Here is a 15,089-nt window from a genome sequence, read left to right on the forward strand (position 1 = left end):
TCTATGAAAGTATTGCATGTGGAAGTCAGCTTCTCAAGATCTTCAGCAACGTACCTAGGAATGATTTTCAAGTAGATAAGGGGACATTCCTGATTTGATTTCCTAATGTAGCACCTAACAATGCATTTCTTTGCTCCTCCAACAAGTTGCTTGACCTTAAAAACTTACTATATATAAGGATGCAATCTTGGACTAAGGTGTAGACAAGAACTTAGTTTTCCTCTGATTTTTATAGAGTTGATAAAGTACAGTATCAATAAAGTTCTTGGCTTAAGAGGAACTAAAATGAATTTTAAATGGGGTATTTAGGCATGGGCATAAGGTTTGTGGCACTCCCAGTATAGTTGGGCTACATCTGCCATCATCTCTCCTCACTGGCTATAGTGGTTGGAAATAATGTGAGTTGTGTTATAACATCATTTGAAGAGCCATATGTTATATTTGAAGGAAAATACATTTTACAATAGGCATGTAATTATTTAAATGAAATATTAGTGACTTCGATAAAAATAATAACATTTAGCAGATTAATGAAATGAAAGTAATAGTACATCCTGAGGGATGAACTCCTGCAAGTCATAAAGATGAGAAACAGATCTTTAACAAGAGTGCAAATCTACAGCACTATATAAATAAAACGTAATAATAATAATAATAATAATAATAATAACACAGATGGACCTCTGTTAAGCACTTTGTTGTTGTTCTGTGCCTTCAAGTTGTTTCTTACTTATAGCTATCATGGGGTTTCCTGGCAAGTTTTTTCAGAGGAGGTTTGCCAATGCCATCCTCTGAGGCTGAGAGAGTGTGTCTTGTCCAAGGTCACCCAGTGGGTTTCCATGGCCAAGCCAGGATTCAAACCCTGGTCTCCAGAGTCATAGTCCACTACACCACACTAGCTTTCTTTGTGGAGCACTACATGAACAATATTTTTAAACATTGCTCCACTTTGGACTTTTTTGACCAGAGTGAGCAACTGTGGCCTTCCAGATGCAGTGAACTACATCTCCCATCATCCTTCACTGCTAACTATGCTTGCTATGGTGGAAATATGTTGTTACAATCCTAATGGCAGCTATTGAAACCTTTATACATATATTAAAGGAGTTCTTCTCACTGTATGTACTTTGGAAACACCCTTTAACCATCAATGTATAATAAAGCACATCGGACAATTGGGGCAATGATTTAATAAACAATTCTTTCATCAGTTTAATTAAAGAATTTTTAGACTGTGTTTCAACCTTAACAAAGTTCTTGCTACAGGTGTTAAAATACAGCCCAAACCCATCAAATCACAGAAACAATATTCAGCTGTATGAAAGGGACAGATCAAAAAACCAGAGAAAGCAGAGAGTTAAAAGTTCAATATCCCAATTAAGCACAACTTGAAGGCCAGATGGAATAAAAAGCATTTGTGCAGCATTAGTCTCTGGGCTCATGTGGCGTTCCAAGAAGCCAAGGTTTCTAAATATTTCAGTTTCCAGTCATGTCTCTTGAAGGGTGTTAAACATGTTTCCTTTAAGGACAAGGACAGAAAAGTCAGCAGCAGAGTGGCCACATTGGGAGCAACGTTCACACATGGATGAAAGGTTGTTCATTTCCATAATCATTTCTCTGTTTGACAATTCACAATTTCAAGGACTGTTTGGACTCCTCACTCATGTAGTTCTCGGCTGAGGAAGGAGGGCTCCAGATACTTTCTATGAAGTAGACCTTGTCCTGTGACTGGCATGGGTTGCTTCTAAGGGGTTTTACTTACTCACGGTGGGTAGATGCTGATCATGCTCGCCTGTCAGAAAAGGTTGCTGGTATGTGGAAGATGTTTTATCTGTTATTTCATCCACATTAAGGCTCTTGGTGATGAGCCTAAATTATTCTGGTCCAGACTCACAAAAGGACACACTGTAATCCAGAGTTTACAATTACTTTTGGGGCTTCACCCAAACTTCCAGAATCCTCCCGCTAGGTTGGCATTATCATGGGAATTCAAACAACACAAAACCTAGGAAGGTAAAACACCAACAGGAAAAAAAAGGAATGGGGACTCCAAAGAAACAGTCCAAAAAGGATTAATAGGAAAGTCAGTCAGTCAACCAGTCATTCAACCTTTATTAGGCATACAACAACAACATACATTTACAATAAAACTTCAGGATCGTAATTAAAATTTAAGCCATAATCTTGTTGCCTCCACCTGAAAATTGGCCATTAGCCTGGTTAAATGCGGGTTCTGAACTATTCCACTGATAACCCATCCAAACAGATACTCATTTCCAATAACCCTCTTAACAATTTTCCCCTCAAAATTATATACAAATTAATAGGAAAGTAAATAATATTGTGGAAACATAATGGATATGCAACAATAAAGACCTATAGGTAGTACAATAAAGCTGAATATCATAAAGCCATGTACAAGCAAATGATTACGGTATAGACAATGTATAGTTGTATACATACAAATATAAAATGTATATTTGTCTTTCTTTTTCCATTAAAAGAAACTGAGGTCCAGAGCAGTGGGACAATGAAAAAGGTCAAGGATAGTGTACAGATTATGAGCAAGGCTGTCCAGAGATATTTTTCTGCCTGGGGCTAAGTAGAATATACTCCCCCTCCCCAAATTCTACTGCCTGGCACCCTTCGCCAATCAATAAAAGTATAGTGTCTAGATCAAGAGAAGTAATAGTGCCACTCTATTCTGCTCTAGTCAGATCTCACCTGGAATATTGCATCCAGTTCTGGGAACCTCAATTTAAAAAGGATGTTGAGAAACTGGAGCGTGTCCAAAGGAGGGCAACTAAAATGGTGAAAGGCCTGCTTAAAGACCTCCATAGAAGAAGACTCCATTATACTCTGAGGAAGGAGTGTGTTCCTCTGTCGAACAACCCTTACTGTCAGGAAGTTCCTCTGAATGTTGAGGTGGAATCTCTTTTCCTGGAGCTTGCATCCATTGTTCCAGATCCTGTTCTCTGGAACAGCAGAAAACAAGCTTGCTCCCTCCTCAATATGGCATCCATTCAAATAGTTAAACAGGGCTATATCACCTCTTAACCAGTTGGCTAAACATACCCATTTCCCTAAGTCTCTTCTCATAAGACATGGTTTCCAGGCCCTTCATCATTTTAGTCACCCTCCTTTGGACACATGGCTCCAGTTTTTCAACATCATTTTTAAATTGTTTTGCCCAGAACTGGACACAATTTTCCAGGTGAGGCCTGACCAAAGCAAAATAGAATGGCACTATTACTTCCCTTGATCTAGACACTATACTTCTATTGATGCAGCCTAAAATCGCATTGGCCTTTTTCACTGCTGCATCACAACTGTTGACTCATGTTCAACTTGTGGTCTACTTGGACTCCAAGATCCCTTCCACACGTAGTTTCATTCAGCCAGGTGTCCCCCATAATCCTATTTCTGTGCATTTTATATTTCTTCCCTAAGTGCAGTACCTTAAATTTCTCTGTGTTGAAATTCATTTTGTTATCTTTGCCCCAGCTTTCTAGTCTATTCAGGTCATTTTTAATTTTGCTGGTTTGCCATTTTGTTTCAGCTGCAGCACCTTCAAATGCCAGTAAGTTTTCATTTTGAAATTGTTGAGAATGGGAAAATTATTGCTTAAGCCGTGGCAGTAAATTGGTCTTCTTAGTAACTTTTATTCCACAATGGGTTCTCCAGTGGGCTTTCTGCTGAGAGAAATGAGGGCCAATGCCCGGAGTAGAGAGACAATCAGGAACGTCTCATACTAGACAGTAGGGGTGGCTCTCTTTGTGATAATTGAACAGTTTTTGTATTCATCTATGGGTACAAAGGGATGCTGTCAAGTTGCTTAATGAGCCACTTACCACATCCCTCATGCATATTATCCCAGCAGCCGCAGCGCCTATAAGCTGGCACATGGTAAAATATGTGTCGTTTTACTTGCCCCCTGGTGATGCCACCAAAGAGGGTGAGGCCTCATTAGTCTGCTGAAATCACAGCAAATGCCAACTGATGGTGCTCAAAGGATATGTTCTGTTTGCTTTTAAGTCTGGTTTTTATAATTGTTGCCTTTCCCCTTCTACTTCAGCTGCATGGCTCTTCCTCAAGGAGGACTAGGCTCATGCTGAGTTTTTGTTCGTTCAATGGCAAATTATTTATGAACAGGGTTTATATCCTGTGAATTTCCCCCTCATTTTTAAGCTGAAAATTGTAATTCTTTTCCCGCATCACCAATGCCTTTTTTCCTCTTAAATCAAAACTAGCTGAGTGGGTTTCAAAAGAAACTTTAACATCTTAACAGAGCCCTAATCTTCTTTTACATCAAAGCCAAGGCTGCTTTCCGGTGCCATATTTAGTGCTCAACAAAGCAGTGGTAAATCGCCCCATTGGAATTAGTGGCATTCATAGGTTCTCCGTAGTTTAGGCATTTCTTTAAACTTTGGAAGAAAAGTTCAGTGGAAATTTTAGGTATATTAGGTGTACATGAATGTTATGATTGTAATCACAGTGGGGAAAAACATGCTGCATCTTGTGGTCTGGCTAAAACAGGAGATTAAGTACACTCCATCAGCCTCCTGTTCTCAATGGAGTTTATCAGACAAGGGAAATTGGAAGTATAATCCAATGGCAATCCGAACGCAATCATGGGGTTTCACCTTATTGTGTGAGAGGTGATCACACGCAATTTTGAGCAATGGCAAGCTTTTTTCAGGCAATGGGAAGCCAGTTCAAACACAATTCGAATTCATGTAAAGTCGCTGAACTAGCAAATTCACGTGAATGTGTTCTGGCCCCACTTTCTTTTCATTTGAAATTAAGAGAAATTCTTCCCGTGTGATAAAGTCCAGTGTCCCCACTGTAGTATATTTATCAGGATTATTATTAGTGGGAAAATGTCATCCAGTAATTTGATTTGTTGGATCTTTTGTATCTTTTTAAAAATATGTATAGTCCCATTGTAGGCATGCTATCATCAGTGGCTAGAACACTTTGGGCCCATTTGTACTCACACTTATAGCACTATTGTTCCACTTTAACTGCCATGGTTCCATCGTAAATACCGATGAAGTGGACAAGCTCCTTGGAAGTGTAAGGAAGACAACGTGCGCTTTCGATCCCTGCCCTTCCTGGTTGACTGCTCAGGGAGGAGATGTAATAGTAACTACACTGTTACAATTCATAATCAATGCATCCTTCCGAAAGGGAAAATTTCCATCTAAATTAAAACTAGCAGTGGTTAGACCACTGCTGAAAAAACCCTCTCTGGACCCACTGGTAAGAAATAAATACAGACCAGTTTCGTTGTTACCATTTTTGGGCAAGGTGATCGAGAGGGCAGTTGCCTCCCAACTCCAATCTGTCTTAGATGATACCGATTATCTGGACCCATTTCAAACTGGCTTCAGAGCAGGCTACGGAGTTGAGACAGCCATGGTCGCCTTAGTTGATGATCTCCATCTGAGCGCCGACAGGGGAAGTGTGACCTTGTTGGTGCTCTTGGACTTCTCAGCGGCTTTCGATACCGTCGACCACGGTATCCTTCTGGAATGCCTGAGAGAGCAAGGAATCAGAGGCACTGTGCTTCAGTGGTTCCATTCCTACCTCTTGGGTAGATTCCAGATGGTGAAGCTGGGGGACACTTGCTCTCTAAGAGGGAACTGACATCTGGTGTCCCTAAGGAGCTATTTTGTCCCCCATGCTGTTTAACATTTACATGAAACCGCTGGGAGAAATCCTCCAGAGATATGGGGCGAGGTGTTACCAGTATGCTGATGACACTCAAATATGGTTCTCTATGTCTCCGACTGACGCAGTGTCTAAGGACGGTATCTCTCCTCTGAATGCCTGCTTGAAGGCGGTAATGGGCTGGATGAGGGAAAACAAACTCAGACTGAATCCAGAGAAAATGGAAGTACTAGTGATAGGTCCCTAAGGTCTAAGGAAGAACATTTGTCCACCCGTCCTTGATGGGGTCACACTTCCCCTGAAGGACAAAGTTCACAGTCTAGGAGTACTTCTGGATTCGTCTCTGCAGTTGACATCTCAAGTAGATGCGACGGCCAGAAGTGCTTGCTATCAACTTCAGTTGATACGCTGATTGCGACCCTTCCTGGACTGAAGGGACCTTGAAACAGTGGTACACACACTGCTAACCTCTCATCTAGACTTCTGTAATGTGCTCTACTTGGGGCTACCCTTGTATCAAGTTCGGAAGCTTCAACTAGTACAAAATATGGCAGCCAGACTGGTCACCCGTTCTTCAAGGTTTGACCATATAACACCTATTTTGAAAGATCTTCACTGGCTCCCAAACAGCTTCCGGGCACAATACAAGGTGTTGGTTATGACCTATAAGACCCTATATGGCTCGGGTCCAAGTTACTTGCGGGACCGCCTCTCCCTATACAATCCGCCCCGCACCCTTAGAACCCTTAGAACATCAGGCAAGAATTTATTGGAAACTATGAATCCCAAATATGTTTCCACTTCACAAAGAGCCTTCTCAATAAGGGCTTCTAGATTGTGGAACAGCCTTCCTGAAGACATCTGATTGGCACCTTCATTAGCGATATTCAGGAAGGCAGTGAAAACCGAACTATTCCGCCAAGCATACCCAGAATGTGATAAGATAATGACTGACATGGCCCGGAATGAGATGCTGCTTATTTGCCGATTGTACTGTATTTTATATTGTATTGTGTATTGTATGGTTATCTTTTAACCATTAATTAATATGCTGGATCTAATTGTTACACTGGTTAGAGAATTTTAATTATATGTATGGTGATTTTTTAGTCTGTAACCCCACTTCGATCCAATTGGGAGAGGCAGGGAAACACAAATAAATATGTTATTATTATTATATTATATCCCATGGAATCAATGGGTTTTTAGTTTGGTGAGGCACTGGAGTGCTTTGGCTGAGAAGCCTAAGGCTGCATCCACACTGGAGAAATAACCCGGTTTGGCTCCACTTTAACTTTTTTTCTGGCTCAAGGCTACGGAATTCTGTGAGTTGGAGTTTGTTCTCTGCTCTGGACCCACAACAAACTCCAACTCCCAGAATTCCATAGCCTTGAGCCAGGGCAGTTGAGCGGGGCCAAACCAGATTATTTCTCCAGTGTGGATGCAGCCTAAATGTGTCAAGGTGTGTGCTGGGTTCACAACCCTTGTTGAAGCGAACACAAGCAGAGTTTCCGTACGCAGACAAGACGCCCAGAAGGAGGTCTGTGAAGAATCTGAGTTGCGTAGCAAACTTCCTCTCTCACACAGGAATGAATCTCAACAGCGAGGTTTCTCTCAAATGAGGGTTCTTTAATCTTTGTGACAAAACTATTTACAAAGATTACACAGAGTATCAGACATCCGTCTTGAATACTCTCAAATAAGTTACTTTGGCAACCAACCAGCCATAACAACAACCTTTGAGGCAGTTACGCCAACTGTTTAACCCACATTCTCTCTCAGAAAAAGAAGTGACAGTTGCATCCGCCTTCCCACAATGCACTATTTCAAAATGCAGACTGCAGTGGAGTCTCCTTCTTTGGAGGTCTTTAAGCAGAGGCTGAATGGCCATCTGTCAATGGGGATGCTTTGATTGAGAGTTCCTACATGGCAGAATGGGGTTGGACTGGATCAGGGCCCTGGGATCTCTTCCAACTCTATGATTCTATGTCAGTAGAACTGTAATAACATCCGCTACAGCTCTACCTAGTGGCCACATCCATGTCATTTTCTCAGACCTGTTTTCAACAGGGTCCTGACAAAATGCCTCTCCCTAACGTGCCAGTTCAGGATTCCATATGACCGAGTCAGGGCTGTTAAAGTGGAATAATAGTACCATCATTCTGTAATGTGAACAGATTCAAGAGGAAAAGCTACAAGTATTGGGCAGTTGCAATTTTGAAGTACAGGCGCTCATCATGAAAGGGTGCACAAACACATCGGCTGAAATCCTATTGATCAGTCCCAGTCAGAGTAGTTGTGAATCAACATAGGAAAGCCCAACTGATTCAATGGCTGTCTTCTAACTAGGATTTAACCTCCATGTGCACACACTAAAGAGCAGGAGTCCATAGCATTGGATCCATTTTACTTGGATCAAAATGACAGCATAGTTATCTGGGTGAAGTTCTGGTGAACTCCCTCCCAGAAAAGGTTCACTTGCCATCTCTTTCCACTGGCAGCTAAAGACCATTTTTACCGGCAGGCTTTTGGCTCTTATTAACTCATTGAATGAATGAAAGTTATTACGGCATGCAGCCAGCATAAAAAAATAAAATGGTTACATAAGTACCTTACATCCAGTTAGAAACATTTATATTCCAGCATATCATGTAAACATTATATTCAAGCATATCATATACTTAATTCATTGTGATAGAAGGGTCTTTTAACAGGATGTGCTTTGCTTTTATCTTTGCTACTATGTTTTAAATGTGATTAAAAACCATTTTCAGTTGGTCCTTTTAATAGAATTGTTTATTTAATTATTTTTAAATGTTATATTCATAAGATGTTACTTATATTTTGTTTTAGTTAGTTATAAGCCACCTTGAGTACTGTGCCCATGGTGAAATACACTGAATAAATACATTAACAAATTCAGTGGTTGCTGTTTCCCATTTTGCTGGTTCAGCTTGAAACAGAGATCTTCGACTCATATTCAGGGTATTAGGTTTCAGGAACAGCCTCTACAGATAGAGAAAGCCTTATACCTTCATCCTTTACTCATGGAGGGTAATGAGAATACTACTCGTACACATTTGTACTTATGTGACGTTGGTATAGGGCATTCTTGCCTTCCATCATTGAATAAAGAAATGAAACTGAAGAAGCGAGGTTCCATTCTGCAGAAATTGCATATATGATAATAATAGCAGTGCAGCTAGTTCAAACATGCACCATCAGAAACAAAAAGGAAGACAGAAGGTCTGACCATTTTATTGCATAAATCTAAAGCAAAACATACAATTATTACAAGTAGACCAAAATTACACAACAGTGGTGTTAGTTAATGTGAATGTGGGAAGAGAAAGAGTGAAAAATATATATGCATGGAGCAAAAATAATCCCTTTGTAACTTTGCAAAAACACCATTGTAATTTCGAACAGACAGTGCACAAAGAGCTGAGTTTAGATCAATTTGCAGTTCTAAATCTCACTAGAAACCTGACGGTATTTCAATTTCTACCTATCCAAATAAATGTAATAATAATAATAATAATAATAATAATAATAATAATATGATTTATTTATATGCCGCCCAATCACTGGGAATCTGGGCGGCTTACAACAGAGGGGATAATAGATGGTTTCCTGCCCTCAGGCTTACAGTCTAAAAAGACACAACACAAAAAGAGAAGAGAATGGTGAGGGGGGGAGGGATTAGGTCCAGCATTCTTCTCTCCCTCTGAGGCCTGGACTAAGGCAGATGGACGGGAGGGAGAGCTCTTCTTCTTCAGGCTAGCCCTGCTGGAGCTGGGCCTGCCTGGTCACTCCCTTACAGGCCGAAAGATGACAGTTATGGAGGGAGGGCGCTCTATCTTCAGGCTAGCTGATGGAGCTGGGCCAGCCTATTCTCTCCCTCACAGGCCGAAAGATGACAGTTAAGGAGGGAGGAGCCTCTTTCTTCAGTCTAGCCCTAATGGAGCCTGGCCAGCCTATTCTCTCCCTCATAGGCCGAAGGATGACAGTTAAGGAGGGAGGAGCCTCTTTCTTCAGGCGAGCCCTGATGGAGCCGGGCCAGCCTATTCTCTCCCTCACAGGCCGAAAGATGACAGTTATGGAGGGAGGAGCCTCTTTCTTTAGGCTAGCCCTGAAGAATCATAGAGTTGGAAGAGACCGCACGGGCCATCCAGTCCAACCCCCTGCCATGCCATCTGTCGGGAATGCTTTGATTTGGATTTCCTGCATGGCAGGGGGTTGGACTGGATGGCCCGTGCGGTCTCTTCCAACTATGATTCTACGATTCTGCCCAGCTCCATCAGGGCTAGCCTGAAGAAAGAGCCTGCTCTCTCCTGATGGAGCTGGGCCAGCCTATTCTCTCCCTCACAGGCCAAAAGATGACAGTTATGGAGGGAGGAGCCTCTTTCTTCGGGCTAGCCCTGATGAAGCCTGGCCAGCCTATTCTCTCCCTCATAGGCCGAAGGATGACAGTTAAGGAGGGAGGAGCCTCTTTCTTCAGGCTAGCCCTGATGGACCCAGGCCAGCCTATTCTCTCCCTCACAGGCCGAAAGATGACAGGTATGTAGGGAAGAGCGTCTTTCTTCAGGCTATCCCTGATGGAGCTGGGCCAGCCTATTCTCTCCTTCACAGGCTGAAAGATGACAGTTATGGAGGGAGGAGCCTCTTTCTTCAGGCTATCCCTGATGGAACTGGGCCAGCCTATTCTCTCCCTCACAGGCCAAAAGATGACAGTTAAGGAGGGAGGAGCCTCTTTCTTCATAGAATCATAGAATTATAGAGTTGGATGAGACCGCACGGGCCATCCAGTCCAACCCCCTGCCATGCAGGAAATCCAAATCAAAGCATTCCCGACAAATGGCATGGCAGGGGGTTGGACTGGATGGCCCGTGCGGTCTCTTCCAACTCTATGATTCTTCAGGGCTAGCCTAAAGAAAGAGTCTCCTCCCTCCATAACTGTCATCTTTTGGCCTGTGAGGGAGAGAATAGGCTGGCCCAGCTCCATCAGGGCTAGCCTGAAGAAAGAGGCTCCTCCCTCCCTGATGGAGCTGGGCCAGCCTATTCTCTCCCTCATAGTACAAAAGATGACTGTTAAGAAGAGAGGAGCCTCTTTCTTCAGGCTAGCCCTGATGGAGCTGGGCCAGCCTATTCTCTCCCTCATAGGCCGAAAGATGACAGTTATGGAGGGAGGAGCCTCTTTCTTCAGGCTAGCACTGATGGAGGTGGGCCAGCCTATTCTCTCCCTCACAGGCCGAAAGATGACAGTTAAGGAGGGAGGAGCCTCTTTCTTCAGGCTAGCCCTGATGGAGCTGATCCAGCCTATTCTGTCTTATTAGTGGCTGCTCCAACCGTTTGGGATTCTCTTCTGCAGGACGCTAGGCTGGGCCCTTTTCTGCTCTCCTTTCACCAGCAGACACAAACTTCTCTTTTCAAGCAAGCTTATGATTCATACTAGCACCCAGGAAAGCTTCTTACTGGGTTGTTTGCTTGGGTCTGGAAACCATGAAGCCCTATGAGGAACACCTTAGGAAGCTGGGGATGTTTAGCCTGGAGAGGAGAAGGTTAAAAGGTGATATCATAGCCCTGTTTAAATATCTGAAGGGATGTCATATTTTGATATTGAGGAGGGAACAAGCTTGTTTTCTGCTGCTCCAGAGATTAGGACACGGAACAATGGATGCAAGCTCCAGGAAAAGAGATTCCACCTCAACATTAGGAGGAACGTCCTGACAGTAAGGGCTGTTCGACAGCAGAACACACTCCTTCCTCTGAGATTTTGGTGGATTCTCCTTCTTTGTAGGTCTTTAAACAGAGGCTGGATGGGGATGCTTTGATGGAAAGTTCCTGCATGGCTGAATGGGGTTGGACTGGATGGCCCTTGCGGTCTCTTCCAACTCTATGATTCTATATTTTTAATGGTTTTATATTTTCAACTTAGTTGTTAAGGATTTTACTTTTTTTCCCTTCTTCTATTAAAGTAGTGTTTTAAAAGTATATGGTTTTATTGTTGTTGTTGTTTTACCATCTTTTGTGAGCCACCTCTGGTTCAAGTTTGGAGATGAATAAATGAACAAATAAACAAACAATGATGGTGAAATGGGAACTGAATAAGCCTGCCCATTCCTTTCTCCCTGGCTTTATTGATGGCGAGAAAAAGGATGAGCCTTTATTCTGGTAGTTTCAAAAAATCCCTTTCCCCTAGGGCAGGAGAGGCTTTCCTAATAGGCCAAGGGTTGTGAAAGGGCATTACAAATAAACATTATTATTATTATTATTATTATTATTATTATTATTATTTACAGTTTCAAGGAATCTGTCTGTGGCCTGTCTCTCCCATGTTTCCTTGGAACTATAATAATAATAACAAACAATAACTATTATTATTATTAATAACTGGACTTTCCCACTCTTGCCCTAGGAGAAGGAAGAGTACCCAATGCGCTTGAGGAATGGGTCTTCTCTGGAGTCTGTCCTGTCATGGCATAAAATCCCTTAGAGCAGATGGGGACAAGGAATAGAGTTTGCTCTGCTGTCATCTGCATGCATTAACCTTTAACATATTCATAAAAATTTCTTTTACATCAGCAGTTTGCTCCAGTCTGAACTATGTGTAAATGTGTTGATGACCCTGGAGTAGATCAGGCTTCATAAAATGTGTGGGATAAACCTGAATAGGGCATTGGAAATGTAAACATTGCTATGCTACAGCTTTACTGGCTACCGATGTATTTCTGGGCACAGTTTTGAAGTGCTGGTTATGATCTATAATATTCTAAACTGCTTGAATCCAGGCTATTTGAAGAACTTTCATTTCTATCTGTGCTTGCATTTTCATCTTGATGTAGCCTGACTTGAGTCCTAGTTATGGAGGAAACACACAATATAAGTTTTTTAAAATAAACTAATCAATAATAAAGAAATAAAACTGCTGGTTGCAGCATGTCAGGGTTTATGCCTCCCTTTTTCTCTTTCCCTAGGCCCAGCATCTTCTTTTACACAGCAGCCTCAGGACCAAGTAGTGATCGCCGGGCAACCTGTGACCTTGCTATGTGCTATTCCAGAGTACAATGGAATCGTGCTGTGGATTAAAGATGGACTTGCTCTTGGAGTAGGCCGGGATCTCTCAAGTAAGTATCCAAGACCTTCTAACATTGCAACTGGCTCCAGTTGGGAGCTATAACTCATGGTCTTGACAAGTAAACATCCATTACTTTGATGATGTTGTTGCTGTACCCTCGAGTCATTTTTTACTTATGGCAACCCTAATTATGTGGTTTTCTTGGCACAGTTTGTTCATAATTTTGTCTTCCTCTGAGGCTGAGAGAGTGTGCCTTGCCCAAGGTCACTCAGTGGATTTCCATGGCTGAGCATGGATTTGAACCCTGGCCTCCCAGTGTTCCAGTCCAACACTGAAACCAGTATATTGTGCTGACTCTAAGAGACAGGGGCACAGCAAAGGGAGTACATGGGGTGGGAAATGAGTGACCTGTAGCTAGCAAGACATAGGAAGAACAGACTCCAATTTTTTCATGCCACTAGGCACCTCTGAAGTGAAGGTTTTGTCAATAGCTTGAAAACTAACTTCTACAATACTGTGAGCCCTTAGTATCTACTGGGGTTTGGTTCCAGGAACCCCTGTGGATACCAAAATCTGTGGATGCTCAAGTCCCATTAAATACAATGGAATAGTAAAATGATATCACTTATATAAAATGGAAAAATCAAAGTTTGTTTTTTGGAATTTTTTTAAAAATTGCATTCAAGCTGTGGATGGTTGAACCTGTGGGTGCAGAATCTGTGGATGCAGGGGGCAAACTGCATTTGCCTGAGCCTCCCCTCTCTCAAAATAATGAGTTAAGATCAGAGTTACTGTACTTTTAGTTACTTTTTAAAACCATCTTGTTTTAAAACCACTGGCCTGAAGTTCAAAAGATTTATTCTATTCACCTCTCCTTTGCCTTGGCTTTGACCTCCATTAAGCTGTTGCTTCAAAACCCACAAAGGACTGCCTCCTGCAAGTTGTGATTATTCTGCTCAGATATTGGAGTTTATCAGACACGAGGTTTTGGACCCTCAATTCTGCTAAGGAAGTGAAACAAACGTTGCGCAATGACCCTATAACGCGATGTTCTACCACACTGCTTGCTTTTCCGTCATTCCCCGTAATGTTATGTTAGTGCAACAATTGCGCAAAAGTTGCGATTTGCGTGATGCGAAACCATGCATAGCGGAACTTTTTACTACACCAGCACCTTCATTTTGTCTTGAACATTTCGCATCAACATATTTGCGCATGCTCCTTGGAGGTTTTGGTGGCATCCTGACCTTTGTGCTTCCGGGGGGGAGAGGGGAAAGGGGAGAAGCCCCTTCCAGTTTCCTGTTTCATGCGGGGCAGAAGAATGGGGCTGGAATGGATGACCCCTGGGGGCCCCTTCAATTCTTAGCCTCCGTGGAGTTCATGCGGGGCAGAAGAATGGGGCTGGAATGGATGACCCCTGGGGGCCCCTTCAATTCCTAGCCTCCTCAGAGTTCATGTGGGGCAGAAGAATGGGGCTGGAATGGATAACCCCTAGGGGCCCCTTCAATTCCTAGCCTCCTCGGAGTTCATGTGGGGCAGAAGAATGGGGCAGGAATGGATGACCCCTAGGGAACCCTTCAATTCCTAGCCTCCGCGGAGTTCATGTGGGGCAGAAGAATGGGGCTGGAATGGATGACCACTAGGGGACCCTTCAATTCCTAGCCTCCATGGAGTTCATGCGGGGCAGAAGAATGGGGCTGGAATGGATGACTCCTGGGGACCCCTTCAATTCCTAGCCTCCTCGGAGTTCACGCGGGGCAGAAGAATGGGGCTGGAATGGATGACCCCTAGGGGCCCCTTACATTTGCAGCCTCCTAGGTGTTCATGCAGGGCAGAGGAATGGGGCTGGAATGGATGACCCTTTGGGGTCCCTTAAATTTGCAGTCTCCTAGGTGTTCATGCAGGACAGAAGAATGGGGCTGGAATGGATGACCCTTTGGGGTCCCTTACATTTGCAGCCTCCTAGGTGTTCATGCAGGGCAGAGGAATGGGGCTGGAATGGATGACCCTTTGGGATCCCTTAAATTCACAGCCTCCTAGGTGTTCATGCAGGACAGAGCAACCCCCCCTCCCCCGGGGTTGTCCTGAAAAAGGAAGGCCACCGGAAGGGAATGGGGTGAAAAAGCAGCCCAGCATCATGGGAACTTTGCAATCAGTAACTTTTGCATTGTGTTGCGTTGCTGCCTACCACACCAAACCATTTCGCAACACATTCGCAAGGATAACGGGAGACAAAGGCCTAACTTCCCTTTTTTCCCGTAGTGCACAAAAAGGGGAGGAACGACGCTAAAACTACGGGAGTGTTGTGCAATGGGCTCCCATAGAAATGAATGGCGTC

General features: G+C 43.1%; 1 protein-coding gene across 2 annotated transcripts in view; it reads left to right on the forward strand.

Moving 5' to 3' along the window:
- KIRREL3 (kirre like nephrin family adhesion molecule 3) overlaps positions 1 to 15,089 on the forward strand; it is a 1,115,257-nt gene that overhangs the window by 594,102 nt on the left and 506,066 nt on the right. For both annotated transcript variants that reach the window (XM_089537770.1, XM_089537771.1), the window contains exon 4: positions 12,651 to 12,800. In XM_089537770.1, coding sequence (XP_089393896.1) covers positions 12,651 to 12,800 — 150 coding nt within the window. The remainder of the gene's footprint in view (positions 1 to 12,650; positions 12,801 to 15,089) is intronic.

Source organism: Sceloporus occidentalis, unplaced genomic scaffold (genome assembly GCF_023333645.1).
Source record: "Sceloporus occidentalis isolate IW3139 unplaced genomic scaffold, rSceOcc1.0.p SCAF_9, whole genome shotgun sequence".
NCBI classification, from domain to species: Eukaryota; Metazoa; Chordata; class Lepidosauria; order Squamata; family Phrynosomatidae; genus Sceloporus; species Sceloporus occidentalis.